Consider the following 15385-nt stretch of genomic DNA (forward strand, 5'->3'; position numbering starts at 1 on the left):
ACACACACACACACACACACACACACACACACACACACACACACACAGTAGCGGGGAACTGAAACATATTAAAAGACACTGAAGGCAAAAAAGGCAGAATTAGGAGACAGCTAGCCCAGCGCCCCAGACAAAGGACCCCCGATCCAGACACGCCAAGGGCTGGAACAAACAAGCAAGCTGACCAACAGCATACATGCAGGCACACACAGAATAGGAGTCATGCAAACAGAATACTTAAACAGATAAATTAATTCACAAAGAAGCAGGCTTAAACTGAACCCCCAAAAAAAAAAAAAAACACAGATAAGCAACAAACTTCTCCTCTTCACATCACCATTGTTTTATTTATCTTTTGTACATCACATGGGTGGGATGGGAACATATTTTGTCATTGCTACAAGAAAAGGGTTTACAAAGCATACAAATACTAAACTGGGCAAAGCAGGAATGCAGTGAGTGCAGACAATTTCTGCAGGAGCAGAAAACTCTCAAGTGCTTTGAGAGAGGAGAGCAGGGGGTAGAGGGGGGGGGGGGAGGAAAGATAAAGCAGGAGGGGACTATAACGGACAGGGCTCATCCTTATTGTCAGTTTGACACTCCAGATAGCGTCAACAAGAAAAAAACATTTACAATCATCAGTATCAGCAAATTTTACAGCTAGAAGTACCAGGACTGTTCACAAAAGTAGTAACACAATCATCGCCATCATTATTATCGTCATCGTGGTTATCATCATTGCTAACGTGTTTAAGATGTTTCGTCAGCACAGGACACAGTGCAACTCACAGTGCAAGTCAGCACATCAGAAACATGCTTTGAGCAGCATGGCATTAAACAAAGGAAAGAAGAAAGTAACAATAAAAAGGCATTAAATGTAAAAGGAAGCACAAATTTACAAACATTGGCCATTACAAATTTTTGGCCTGTTTTGGTATGGAGTTAATCTTGTGAAATGCTGGACCGTCCCTCTTATTCAAATCAACTTATACAGTACGTGCTGAAAATAGGTGTCAGCAAAAAAAAAAAGAAAAGCGCAAACAAGTAATTCTCATTGTGACAATTCTGTGAAGTGTGTAAGATAAGGCCTCACTGTGGTCTTTGAAATACAAAAATACATAGCTAAGACACTACATTCACAAATCTCTTGCAATGGGACTACAATACAAACTAAATCGATCTACCTAATACAAAAGGTAAACATGAATTAGAATCAATAACTCTAGAAAACGATTCTCATTCTATCAAAAAAAAATAAAAAATAAAAATACATTCCCTTGTCAGGACCCTTCTTAAAGACTGACTGCAGCCACTTAACGAAACTAACTCTACACAGTAGTGTCCATAGGCTCGCCCGCCACACTAGAAACAACACTGATTGGTAGAGGATCTGTGGCATCACCTTTCTCGGGGGATTTAGCCAATCCCTGCTCTTCTTCCTTCTGTACCCGATTCTTATTGGTTGCATGTGAGCTGCGATCCTCCACAATGTCTGTGTCATTGGTTTGAGCCTTGGAAGGGGTGTTGGTCAATACTCCAGGGTGAGTTTTCATATGGCCCTGTTGATGAGAGAAACAACACAATATCCAGTTATTCACAAGTCCAGAAGGATTAGATCTTTAATTGACATAAAAATGTATTTCCATTTAAAAAAATTATATTACAACATACAAATCCACAATATCCTTAACCCTTACCTTAAGTCCGCTACGGCTGGCGTATGCCTTTCCACACTGGGAGCAGCTGTAGGGTTTGTCAGAGCGAGGAGGCTGAGCTGGTGCTGGGACAGAGGGCTCTGGGTCCTCTGCAGGCTTTTCTTGCACTCTACTACCCTCCTCCATTGGAGCATCCTTCTCCGGCTCTGGATCCGGGACTGGCAAAGGCTCTCCGGGTGTGGTGGTCTCACTCTTGCCATTGCTTTGGGCAGCATCTGTCTTTTGTGCCTCCTGTGGTACACTGCCACAGGCCTCTTCTGCTTCGGGGGTAGTTTTGGGGCTGGCAGGGGGGGTGAGTGCAGGTGAAGCATTTGCAGCTGGGGGTTTGGGGCTAGAATCCGGACTTGTGGTAGGTTTGTCTGTGGAGCAGGCTTCATCGTTATTAACCCCCGTATCCAGCCTCTCATTTTCTACTCGAGGCTTTGAAACACAGAGCGATAGAGGGGCGTCATCTGCCTCCGCATCTCCGTTCACTACAGCTGGATGAGAACTAGCTATGGGTGCTTTTAATGAGCTGGTGCTGCCCAGGTCAGCATGGGTCTCCTCCTCAGAGTTCATGGGGCTACCATCAGCTAGGGTGTTGTTTCTCAGACGCAGGGGGTCCTCGGCTCCCACTGAGGGGGGATTACGGGTCAGGGGTGGGCTAACACTGGGTGTTGAGCCCTCTGATTCCTCTGTCTTCACAGAAGTGGCATCAGCAGCTGTGGATTTCTTAGAAGTGGACCCTGAGTTTAGAGCATCAATTGGAGACTTGGAGCGTGTTGTTAAGGCCAGAGGAAGGAGTTGTTGAGTTTTAGAAGGGGAGTTATTCTCACGCTCATTGAAGACAGCGTTCTCCGTTTCGTCTGCGTCTTCAGCTGGCATATCTCCATCAGGAGGTATTTGCCCTCCCAGGTGCAAGCGGATATGGTGTTGAAGAACCAAGGCATTGGTGAATTTGCGTGGGCACAACGGGCAGGAGTTCAAGGCTCGGGAGTTAGCCGGTCTTGCACGGTGAGTGGCCAGGTGGGCTCTGAGGCTTCCCTTCGTGGAGAAGGAACGGCCACACAGCTTACAAGGGAACGGGCGCTCTCCCAGATGTGTGGCTTGGTGCAAACGCAGCGCTCTGGGGCAGCTGAGGACTCGCAGACACACTCCACACTGATTAGCAGCCTGGGCGCTAGGCAGAGAATGAGTAGTCATGGTAGTGCCTGAGACTCCCTGGCTGGTACTTGGGCTCAGGCCGAGAGCAGCCAACATTTCCCTGCGATAGGCACTGGAAGTGGTGGACAGGTCATGGCCGTGTGTGTCGCCATGTGCTTCAGCAAGGGTTTGTGCGGAGCTGAAGGAAGAAGAGGCCCCCTTTTCAAGCTTCTGTACAAGGCGCTGCAACTTGGAGGTGTCTGAAGTTTGGGTAGAGGTGGTGGGAGAGGATGAAGAGGTTGATGGTTTGGGGAAAGGTGGAAACGGGAAGGGTAGCTGATGAGGCGAAGTGAGGTGTGAGGCGGATGGATGGCCTGGGGGCCGGAGAAGTGCAAGGTGGTGAGGGGAGGTACCTTCAGGGAAGAGAATCTTGGGGAGGTGGGCCAGTTGGGAGTATGGGGAGGCTGTATGGAGGGCAGAGTGAGGAGGTGTGTTTTCATCAAATCGCTGCTGCTTTGCTCCTTTGAACTGGCTGCCCATGGAGGAGGAGGAAGACGAAGAGGAAGAAGGCAGTCCAGTGCTGGATGCGTTGGCAGCAGCTGCAGCCGAGGCTCTGTTCAGCTGTAGCAATGAGTGGGCTGTGGATAACAACGCCATGTCCACTGACGGCGGCAGAGGTAGAGAGGAAGGCGAGGGCCGGGCGGATGCACCCGACAGGAATCCTAAAGCCATGTTCTCTGCCATCCCTGGAATGCTTCCTTTCACTCCATTAAATGACTCATCATCATCAGCTCGCCGTTTTCTTCTCCTCTGGGTAGGGACAGGAACACTCAGTGGTTGATCTGATAATGCTGGTGGCAGCAGGGAGAGGGACAGCTCTGGGTTCTGCTCTCTGTGTCGCAAGAAATGGGCTTTGAGGTTTCCCCTGGTTGTAAAACGGCTCAAGCAGACTGGACACTGATAGGGCCTTTCACCTGTATGCGACCTCAGATGGATCTGGAGTGATGAATCGCTGCTTAACACCTTCCCACAAAAACGGCACATATGTTGAGGACGTCCTGCTGAGGACGCAGAGCCCAGAGAGGAGCTGGGCTGGAGATCCTGGGAGTGGCTGGTGGTTGGAAGGGGGGGAGGAGTCTGGAAACTGATACCATTGCTTTGACCAAACGAGGAGGTGTTGGATGATTTCTCGTGGAGGTAGCGCGGTGGTAGGCCCAGCGACAAGGACAGAGGGTGCAGGGAGGCAACAGAGGAGCTGATATTGGATGAAATAGATGAGGTAGAGGAGGATTGAGCTCTGCTGCCATTAACATGTGAAGCACCTGATTTAGAGACAGAGGGCTGGGGAAAGAGGGAAGATGGAAGGCCAGTCAAAAGCAATGAGGCTGTGGATACTGGTGTGGCAGTGGAGGGGTGTGTTGGTGAGGAAGATGCTGCTCCTTTAGACTTCCGGTTGCTGTCCCCACTGGCCTGTGTGTTATCTTGGCCAAAGACGGCGCCTCCGAGCCTCAAAACGTGCCTACAGATCTCCTCTGTTATCTGCATCTGGTGGATTTGCCTCTGCTGTAAAATCCTCAGCTCCTCTAGGAGTACTGCCAGGGTTGGCGACACATGGATCTGTCCCTGGTGCCCCGGAGAGCTGGAGGGCTGCTGATGACCTGGACTGGAGCTGTCGCGGTGCAGCGGCACAAACTGAGAAGACGAGGAGGAGGAAGAGGAGGAGGTAGTGGTGGTGGCTGAGCTGCCCATCGGTGGGGACGTCATGGTGGAGTGAGAGTTTCCTTGGTGGGACAGGCTGTGGGAACCTGAGGTTTGACCCAGGGGAGGAGGTGAGTGAGTCTGGGATGACAGTGAGGGGTGAGGAAAGTCTGGGGAGAGGGAAGAGTGGGTGTTTGGGAGGGAGGTGGTGAAGGGAGCAATGTGGCTGGGCCAGTGGGGAGGAGGCGAGCTCTCGCTGGGTAAGGAGGGCGCGTGGAGCCCACCAGGGGATGGGCGAGGGGCCAGAGGCGGCTGGCAGTCTCGGAGAGAGGTGGGGGATGAGGAGGAGGAACCCGACGAGGTCACTTCTGAGCCAAGAGATGTGGATGGTGATTTCATGCCCAGATGATCATCTGAGGATTGACAAAAAAAAGGAGATTAAAAAAAAAAAACAACAACTTTGTTTGTTTCTTTGCAGGGTCATTCTTATGCAAAACCCAGTCTCCAATATCAGCCCAGACATCCAGGTATGTAAATTAATTAAAACGCTCTACTTCAGTTACAGTCTGTTTATTTCATTGATTCCAATTATTGTTTACAAGTTTAGTTTGCAAATTTGTGTGTGTGCGTACCAGAAGATCCTGTAACGACTTCTAAAGAAACGCCTGCTTGGAAATGGCCTTGAACAAGCAAATAAATAAGTGGAGGAAACTCTGCAGTCTATGAGTCTTTGTAATGTCTTGTCTCAATCTGTGCTCTCCGGAGCAAAACTCCTCAAACATCTTACGCACACAAAAAAGCTTACAGACCACCTTGCTGCTATGGCAACACGTTTTAGAGGACAATGGGCATCACCAAGACAACCCATAACCCCTCTTAACCCACCCCCCTCCCCGCAGCAGTTACGTCTTTCATCTCCCTATTCACCCTTCCCCCCTTACGTCACAGTGGAGGTCAAGGGTCAGGCCACGCTAAGGGTTCTGGGCACTGTCCAGACACTCTGATTGGTCAACTAATCTCACCTCTGCTGCTCGGGGGTCAAATTCTTTCAGAATCTTGAGCACAGAGTGAGAAAGGGTAAAAGAAAAAGAAGGGGGGAGGGTAACAACAATGGAGAGACAAACTAACTATTCCCTCCTGGAGTGATATAGTGATGGAATGAAAGACTGTACCTCAGTAAAATTCCTTCACTGTGAGACTTCATCACAAACCTGAACCTGCAGGAAACACAAAAATATCTCCTCGGCTAAACTTTATTTCTTGTGGAAGTTTACCTACGGAGTCTTAGGTGCATGCACTTGAAGATATGACCTATTGCAACAAAGAACAAGTGTGAAAGAGCAATCTCTCTATCCCCTCTCAATCTTTTTTTTTTTCTCATCCATCTGAGCCCCCCCAACTGTGTAGGAGTATACAGTCAATAGGGTTGAGGGGTGAGAAAGAGGGAGAAAGAAGGGGGTGGGAAGTATTGAGAAGGTGGAAAATGGGGGAAGAGGGGTGCATAAGAGAGAAAGGCATGGACGTAGAGCAAAAGAAGAGAATAGAAGGGTGGAAGATTAATCTTTTCCAAAAACACTGCCTTCCCTTCCCCCACCCATGCACCTTATTGTTAGCGAATAAGAGAGTGCTCTATACTAATCAAAGACCTCCAGCAGTCAGCGCTGAGCAGCCTGTTGGTTTCCTAGAGGACGAACAGCATATGAAAATGGCCACAGATGTATGTTAGTTAATCCTACTCTATTCATTTCACAGGAACACGTTTATTGGCCCCGAATAAAGTGCCCAAAGGCTTCCATTTAGTGGGGCCCATTACAATGAATGGCTGAGCAGGAGGGGTTTCTTTAGTTGACAAACACTGATCTTCAACTCTTTTTAGTCTGTTAATAAAATCAGGTGCGTTTGGTGGAATTCGGCCCTGCGTAAATAAACTTGCGAAAATGGCCGCAATCGACGGGAAACCACACAATAAATAGCGCACGCAAATCCCTGCAGGTTACGTCTAAACACCAAAACTTTTGCTATTGTTAAGCTCTCTGGCGATATTCAGACGCCGAGAGTGAATTCCGTGCCGCAGTGTTGTGATGATCGCCGTGAAGTTGCAGGACGGTTGCACTCTTTCAAGACATTTAAGACAAAAACGCATGCACACTCGTAAAGATATGTTTACTCACCGTGAGATAGCAGCCTTGGGCCCCCCGGATCCGCGTTAACTAGATGCTGGGGTCGCTTCTGCTTCCGGCGTGACATGATTCACTGCGACTCAGACAGAGAGGGGGGCATCAGCCGCTTGAATGGCAGTAGGCACGTTTTTGCGCACTTGGGAGCGCTCCTTAAACCATCCAAGCATCTAAAGTTCAAAAGACGCGCACATTATGCCAGTCCCGGGATAAAAAAAAGGAAATTTAAATGTGTGTAAGATCACTTCTAAATTAAATGAAAGTTTAAAAAAATAAATAGGTGTCGGAAATCCGCAGGTCCGCACCGTGTCATATGGAGCCGCTGTGAATGCGTGTGTGTGGCTGTTTTCTAAAGTCTCTTCTCCCCCAAAAAACTTGTCCAATTTGCGCCCCTCCTCTACCCCGCTGCATGCACATACAGGGAACACACACACACATACAAACACACACACACACACACACGCCATACACACACACACACAGACACAGAACCACTCCTTGTTCTTCAATGATATTTGCATTTCAATGGCGTGTAACACACAGCCTCCCTGGTTCTCTCTTTCTCTCCAGCTTTATTTTTCTTTACACACTCACACAGCAGCTATAAACTTTCAATAAAACATGACAATTAGGTGTCACAGCCGTTGGATTGCTTAAAAACAAATTGAAATGGGCGTCCAAATCGGCTATTTTGCTAAGGATATGCCTAAAAGATATACCATAATTAATGGTCAAATTAAGATGCAACAATGTGTCTCAAAGAAGTCTTAACAGGTGGCTCATCCATCAGGTGACATCTGTTCAGGAGCCCCAGGTGTACTGAAGCTACTTACTTCTTCTCAGTGGATTAATAATGAAATCATAGCCATAATAATTGACTTGCAAAATCAAAAATCCGTCTTCCCAGCGGTGTTATTGTGCCAGATGAAGAATGAATAGGCAATATTTCTACCCTTTGATTTCCATACGGCCAATTATCAACAACAGTGCAGTGAGTTTTGTGCAAGCGGGGCCACATAGCCATTCCACATGGATGTATTTTGTGTGTTATCACCAAGCGTATAATACCCACCGCCCCCTCCCCAAAAAAAGCATCTTACACTGGAGCTCTATTTAAAAGGCAGAGAATAGATGGGAATCTTTGACAATGGCGTGCTGGACACAGTTGAGTGAGCATCTCCCCTCTCTCACTATGAACCCCCGGATCCACTGCAGCACAGCACAATGCCCCTCTTTCACCCCCCGCCTTTACTCCTGTACCACGTGGAGAAATGGATAAAAGAGAGAGAGAGAGAAAAAAAAAAGTGGGAGAGGAGGAGGAGGAGAAGGGGAGGCCATATTTAAGTAGGTGTCTCACATTATACATATATCCACTCAGAGGCTGTGTAAGAAAATAGGGCATTATGTGACTTGGGGGGAAATAAATGTCATGTTTATCTAGGATTACAGTTTTGGACATAAAGTGTATCACTTCATCTAGCTTAATCATCACCTGGAAAACAAACAGAAAATAGTGATGTAAAGTCGAACAGGTTGCTTTTAGTAGTACAAAAAAGTGGAAGAAATCGTCAGATTATTTACTTAAGTAGCAATACCACACTAAAAATACTGCGTTAAGTTAAAGTCAAAATTTCAGTTAAGTAAAAGTACTATATATATTATTATTTTTATTTATTTACAAATATTTTGTCTTTTCTCATCCAATTAAGTATTCATAGACTTAATGAAAGTTAATTTTTAAACATCTGAAGTGAATGTTTTCAGCTTTTTCCAGTTGAGAGTTTGAGTTGCAATCAGCCAATCAGATGACAGTATTCATTTAGCGTCACCTTCCGTCACCTGCTGAGCAAAGACTTAACTGGTAGGTCGGTACCTCCCGAAATTAGTGAGAAATTAATCATAATATTACCGTTAAAGTATACGTTGTAGTGTTACATGGCAATGCCTTTGTCAACAGCAGCATTTGGAGCGGATTTAACAGCTCTGTTTAACCAGCTAACCGCTAATGCTAATATTTAATAGCAGTTGATGTAGCATTAAGCTAGCTATGTAACCTAAACTTAGCCCAACTACATAGCATTAAGTTACCTGTTCATACAGCCAAGTTATGATTTGTGGCATTTAGTATTTCTATATCTATAATATATAAAGAGCTAAGATGTAAAAAAATTAAAAAGTAAAGTTTTACATAATAAAAGAGGACTGAATGGCAGCCCAGTAAGGTGGACGCTAACATTCTTTATTTGTTGCTTCAGGAGTCAAAATACTGCTTTACTCCAAGAAAAATAATGGGAAAGAAAAACTCTAGTTATGCATTAAATAGCACAAGTGAATCAAAACACACACACACACACACACACACACACATTAACACATTAGAAATTGTTACCAAAAGCCTTGTGATTTCTAGTTCCCAAATTTCAACTAATAGGACTTTTATGTCTTGAAACCTCCCAGGATTTGATGTCCAAGAGAGTGTGATACGTGTAAACCCCACACACTGCTAAGAAGAACTAATTTAATAACCTGTTGCTCCCACATTGATTACTTTATTTGTCTTCTAAACCTAAAATGTTTGTGATTGCCTCATAGAACCTTGAGTTAATGGCTTGGCCATGTCTTTCTGCGACGACACACTCCTGTGTAACTTCCCAAAGTGTCGGTCCAAGCTGAGCGGCTTCGCCTGGGTCACCGCTTGCTCACACGTCTTCTGCGATCAGCACGGGTCCGATGCGTTCAGCCGCTCCCCGGCCATCTGCCCGGCCTGCTCCTCTGCACTCTCCGGGAAGCTGGACATCGTGAGGACGGAGCTGTCTCCCTCTGAGCAGTACAAAGCCATGGTGCTGGCCGGTCTGCCACCAGACGTAGTTCTGGACATCAGCGCACGTGCTCTGGCCTTCTGGAGCTATCAGGTCAAATTTCTGTTTGTATGCATATGAACATAGTGTGAATCGGGTCTTGAAATGTCTTTTTTTGAAGCCCAGCCTGGTTGTAAAACATCCAGCTTGTCTTTGTAAACAGGTCCATCAGGAACATATGTATCAGGAGTACAGTCTGTCACGGGCTGAGGCCCAGCTGAAGCAGATGGAGAAGGTGTTGACTCAGCAGAACCAGAGCAGAGAGCTGGAGCTCACCGGCATGAGGGGGGAAATCGACTCCCTGAAGAAAGTAAGCCACAATTCTTAAACTCAAGCGCAGTGCTCCGTGGTCATTATCTGTGCGTGATGAATAAACATATACGTCCAATACAATATATGACAAATTTACGAGATCCTCTTTCCTTTCAGGTGATGGAGGAATATAAAAGGAAGTACAGCGATGTGTCCGAGAGGCTGATGGAGAGGAACAGGCAGTACCAGAAACTACAGGGGCTGTACGACTCTCTGAGGCTGCGCAACATGGTGGTGGATGTGGGGGAAAGAGACACGCTGCTACAACCAGGACACCACGACTTTCACACAGGTAAGAACAATAGGAACTTAAAGGTACGTGAAACTGAGGTACTTAGTCTTTTTGTTTTGAAGTATTAAACATATCATTTTAAATTGATTGCAATTATTGGTCTTTGAAGATTGGGAAAACATTAAATACAGACTTTCTAAGGATGTTAAAAGTTGAGATTCACAGATTAATCAGGCCACAGATTAATGGATAATCGAACATATTGTTAGCTGCAGTCCAACACAACACGTTTGGCAGGAAAAAAAGCGGTCCTGCTTTTATTAAATCACTTGTTGTGTCACACTGATTCATGAGAAAAGGAAGGAAGCAAACAGAGAAGTATGTTAAATAGCACAAGGGAAGACACAGCTGTAGGTGTTTTGTCAAGAAGTGGTCATTAAGAACCCAACAGTGGGAGTAATGAGCTGATCATCTGTGTGAGGACATTTTACTCAGTATAACAATGAGAGACATCTATCAACCCCCCCCCCTGCGTGTCACCTAGGGGTGGCTCGGCCGGCGACTCCCCAGAGAAGCCCTCAGTTCCTCTCGGTGGGCCACGATGGGGACAGCCGGTTCTTCTCCTGCCTGGAGGCCGACGGAGCCAAGACCTTCTTCCAGTTCAGCTCCCCTAGCAGGGAGAGAGGCCGGCCCTTCATGAAGAAGCACTGAGACAGCAACAGATTTCATCACGGCCGGAGCGTAGTCACCGAACTACGTTTATTTACAAAGTGTTCAAATGTTTAGGTATTCATTTAGCTGGCAGTGTTTGCCCCGAGTTCATTTTTGTCGTATTTATTGTAATCTTGAACTAAACTAGGCATGAAATCTTAATGTTCAACTTTAAGTCCAGGTCTCTACCGAACATTTGTGTAAAGAAGTACTTGACAAGACAATATGAACTGTTTACAAAGTGCACTGCCTTACAGTCTTCTCTATTCATGTAGATTGTGAAAATAGGAGATTAAAAACGTAACCGTTACCTCGTTCCTTTCAGTATTTTCATGTGTGATTACTATCTTAAAAGTATAAAATATAGAGGATTAAGGGGGTAAGTCTAACCCCAACCGTTGCATACATTTACTTTTATAGTAAGAACTACATATGTTACTGAATGAATAGCAGTAGGTGTTCCCTCATACACATTGTGTGAACAATTTAGGCAATTTGGGTTAAACCCGAGCAGTTGGTTGGTTGTTGATTAAAGGTAGAAGGAGACCCACTGAGGTCTAGACTTGAAGATTGTGTGTGACGGGATTTTCACTGCATAACAACTTACTGGGACATTTTAATTGGAGAGCCTATTTAATTTTTTTACTAAGAGCTGTGCTTCTCCAATATGAAAAGTAAAAAAACATTTGAAACCTGCTGTTTGAAGACACCACACAAACAATGTGTTCAGGATAAAAAGGATTTTTGTTCAAGGTAAACTTAAATCACAATTCTGACATCAAATTATCATCACAGGTACATTAATTTACAAAAAATAACTATTTATAAATATAAACAAAATGTCCATCTAAAGACAAAGTAACATGGTGACCTATATACAAAGCAACACATAAAAACAGGCAGACACTTTGAACATCCATAATCATCCAAATTCTTTCAAAATCCAAGAAAAACAAATTGGTCCTCTTGCTGTACTTTCTGCTCGCTCGGCTCATTCGCTCTGGGGCTTATAGCTGACGGAGGCGGCGATCTGACTTTGGGCATTTTGTTTCTTGCAGTTGACGATGAGAAGCAGAGGAGAGTCCACTCGTATACTTCTGAAGTCAAACGACTGCCGGAGGGAAGAAATGTAAAAGTCAGAGACTAATTAGGAAGACGTCTTCACATTTTGAAGTGCACACGTGAAACACAGACCTCATCTTTATGCGTTATGCTGTTCCGTTTGACCTGAGGTTCAGGAATGACGACAGTGTCTCCTATCAGGACGCCCCAGCTGTCCGCTGTGTTGTACACCATCACCACTATACATGACTCCTCGCTGTCCACCATGCCAAATGTACTGGAGGCGAAAAAAAAGAGTGCAAGATTTTACAACATCACTCCAAAAATCTAAGCGTGTACATTACGAGAGCTATTAATGATAAAAGATAAGCTGCACTCACAAGGCCATGCGACCCTCTGAGGCCAGGCTGAACACCACCTTGCCCAGGGCGGCCATCCCGACGTTGTGACCGTGCGTGAGGGAGGAAAGAGTCCGAGGCTCCAGGCTGCCAACGCGGCCGGTCGGGGATCGAAACTGAGGGGAGGAGCAGGGACCCATGGCCGACGTGCTGAGGTTAGAGAGCATCGTCCTCAACCGACGCGCCTTCACCTTCCCCTGGAGAGATGGAGAGACGGAAAGTGAGGAGCGGAAGAAAAGGGAGATATGGCTGTGCTCTGCTGCCACCTTGTGGTGATCAAAATATGTCAACGTCTGCTATGACAGCAATTTAAATATCTTTGGGTTTTGGACTGCTGACCTGAATAAACAAGGCCTTTAAAGACATCACCATGGGCTGTAGGGTCTCCATACCTTGTTCTGTATGAGTTCTGTGACTTTCACCAGGTACACAAGCAGCTGCTTCTCTCTCTCTGGAGGCTCCTCCCAGCCCGGGTCGAGCGCCGTGGCGCGGCTGTAGCCGCCGAGTGCAGACCCGAACATCTCCTCGTACTGGAACAGCGTGGCGCGGTTGAAATGCAGCTCCGGGTAAGACGAGGCCGCTCTGTCTACTTTCTCCTACGAATGAGGAAGAGAAGGAGTAAAAACATTACAATAGTGCAGTTAGTGCCGATAGATTTTTAACATGTTTAATGCTCAGTCAGCACTCACAGATTGCGCATAGGCGCTTAGAGCTTGTTGAGACAACTGGGGGTTCTGTCCGCAGGTGAAGAACAGGGACACGTAGGCGTTTCCCAGGATGTCTGTAAAAACAATAACATGAAAGACAATTTTAGGACAGCGCATCATTTGTACAATCATTACTTTCCTCTAACTCTTGTCCTCTGCTCGCTGGTAGTACCCAGACGCTCTACTCACACCAGGACGTCCCGTCTGTGACATCCAGCTGGACGGCTTGTCGGGCCATGTCCACACTCTTCAGCACCTGCTTGCCATGTGCATCGCTGTCTGCCGCCGGAGACTGCCTCAGCACCATGGACAGGTTGCGTAGAGACACCTTGTTTTTGCTCTGCAGCGGTGGCAGAAAAAGCACAAGACAGATGAGTTAATAATAGAAACCGAGCATAGACGGAAGTTCCACATGAGTGGTCAGAATGCTTCACCGCGTTTAAAACATGTCCATCTCTTTTACTGTTGTCAATGTACCTGCTGCAAGGCTCCGGTGAAGCAGTTCTTGGCACCCATCAGGTCTCCTTTTTTCCAGTACTGCTCCCCCAATGTGTTCCAACCTTCGACCAGGCCAGGCTCCAGCTTCACAGCTCGGGAAAGGCACTCCTCCGCTACAGTGCTGAAGTCTGGAGCTACATTCAGACACCTACCCTTCTGCAGCAGAAACTCTGCTTTGTGTTTAAAATGATCTGTGGGAAATCGTAAACGCAGAGAATACGGTAAGTGTGATCGATATTCTGAAGATTAAAAGACTGAAGCGCTGTCGTGTTAGAATGAAGCACTCACCTTCTTTCTCCTCCACCTTCTTTAGGGTCTTTTGGATCTCCTGCGCGACATCGCTTTGTTTCCTCCCAGCTTCCTCCACGCTGTGAGTCTCAAAATAGCAATCTCTGAAGTTATACAGTTCATCCACGAGCTCCTGTGATGAAGAAGGGGAGATGTTGTATTTGTTGAGAATTCTTAACAGTTAAAAATAGATCAAAAGGGACATTTCTCACAGTACAATATTGAGCTGGTGAAGAAAACTGGGGCGGCTATTGTGCATTAATGATACACCAATATAAGAGAATACTGTTAGTGTGATACCCACTTTTGTGATTGTTTTTCAAAATAGTAAATCACGCATTAAAAACGGTCAAATCTGAAACCATGGCAGTATTTGGTTTGGATTATTATCTTTCATAAAAATTATAATTAATATTCAAAATCTAAAGCATTAACAGTGCATTAAGATCCACATTATCTAATCTGCAGTTGTTGCCAAACACTGGAGTTTTAAGCATCAAGGTGAGCATCAACCAGACAGAGAGGGTCTCGCGAAAGAATCTATTCAGTTGCATGATGGGAATTGTAGGATCCAGTGTTCTGGATGCTTGCTTGACCCATAATTGGGTCTAAAAGTCATGATGTCTGAGCCTCTGTTGCTTTGACTCTATGGAAGCACAATGCTAAAATACTGGAGAGAATAACAGCTACCATTGTTGTTACAGAACATGAAATACAGGTTTATCTTAACAATAGGCATTTCTAAAAGGTGTCCATTGTTACAAATGCATCTGCATTTGTACTAATGATGTAAATGTTATTGACAAGGGATGCTTAAGGTATGAAACCTTCTACCGATTTACAAGAACATATCAGTGCATCTCTAGTGTCAATCTTTTGTGCATTAAGCCAGGAACACTGACAATATGTGACTAAGCAAGAAGTGGACAGATGCAAGCTAAGCATGCATATAAATCATGTTTCTGGCGATTTGATTGGATGACCGGACAGTTTAGAAGTTATTCTACCCATAGAATAAGAAGCAGGGCACTCATACACCCGACACAGCATCAGAAATAAAGGCTGAATACTAGATGAGGTCTGTTAAATAGGGCAGTTGTTGTAGTAACGACTCGTCCAGTGAGCAAATTATGAGGACACGCACGACGCTGCGCTCACGAAAAGTCAACAAAACACGAGGGCTCGGACACTTCGTAGATAGTGAATGTTCGTGTGAATAACCGAGAGCAAATACCTTCATAATTTGCAGCTCGCTCTTCTCTTTCACGGGCTCGCCACTCTTCTCGTCTTCCGCCATCTTTGCTCAGCAGAAACAGCCTAGTAACGTAGCGCGTGGAGTAAAAGTACGCCAACTTACGTCACGAGTATTAAATATAATGCTATAATCATAGTATGATGACAGAAAACATTTATTTACAGAAATAGCGCGAATTAAATTTTATTTTTAGCAGAGAGGAAATGGGCGTTTAATTTTACCGGAAGCCGGAAGTTGGGGTAGTCAGTACGTACCCAAAATGAATCCGACAAATATATATTTTAATTGAATTAATAGTCGTTGCTAAGACATATATTTCCGAACCGGCTGATGAAAGTATTTTTATTTATTTATT

The 15385-nt window shown here is 45.6% G+C and overlaps 3 protein-coding genes across 3 annotated transcripts; 1 reads left to right on the plus strand and 2 right to left on the minus strand.

The window, feature by feature from the left end:
• Positions 1-274: 274 nt before the first annotated feature.
• si:ch211-212k18.5 (sal-like protein 2) lies at positions 275-7078 on the minus strand. The gene is made up of 3 exons (XM_031850605.1): positions 6704-7078; positions 1695-4945; positions 275-1556 (listed from the first exon to the last, which is right to left on the minus strand). The coding sequence occupies exons 1-3, from the start codon at positions 6777-6779 to the stop codon at positions 1326-1328; spliced, it is 3558 nt and encodes a 1185-aa protein (XP_031706465.1). The 5' UTR covers positions 6780-7078; the 3' UTR covers positions 275-1325.
• Positions 7079-8515: 1437 nt separating this feature from the next.
• Positions 8516-11125, plus strand: ccnb1ip1 (cyclin B1 interacting protein 1). The gene is made up of 5 exons (XM_031851075.1): positions 8516-8570; positions 9302-9621; positions 9731-9877; positions 9997-10171; positions 10656-11125. The coding sequence occupies exons 2-5, from the start codon at positions 9325-9327 to the stop codon at positions 10820-10822; spliced, it is 786 nt and encodes a 261-aa protein (XP_031706935.1). The 5' UTR covers positions 8516-8570; positions 9302-9324; the 3' UTR covers positions 10823-11125.
• A 422-nt stretch (positions 11126-11547) lies between these two features.
• On the minus strand, positions 11548-15270 carry ttc5 (tetratricopeptide repeat domain 5). Its single transcript, XM_031851074.1, has 9 exons — positions 15010-15270; positions 13776-13908; positions 13467-13678; positions 13179-13329; positions 12972-13063; positions 12675-12878; positions 12265-12479; positions 12017-12161; positions 11548-11933 (listed from the first exon to the last, which is right to left on the minus strand). The coding sequence occupies exons 1-9, from the start codon at positions 15070-15072 to the stop codon at positions 11814-11816; spliced, it is 1335 nt and encodes a 444-aa protein (XP_031706934.1). The 5' UTR covers positions 15073-15270; the 3' UTR covers positions 11548-11813.
• Positions 15271-15385: the final 115 nt, after the last annotated feature.

Source organism: Anarrhichthys ocellatus, unplaced genomic scaffold (genome assembly GCF_004355925.1).
Source record: "Anarrhichthys ocellatus isolate YVR2014 unplaced genomic scaffold, GSC_Weel_1.0 scaffold11, whole genome shotgun sequence".
In the NCBI taxonomy this organism is placed as follows: domain Eukaryota; kingdom Metazoa; phylum Chordata; class Actinopteri; order Perciformes; family Anarhichadidae; genus Anarrhichthys; species Anarrhichthys ocellatus.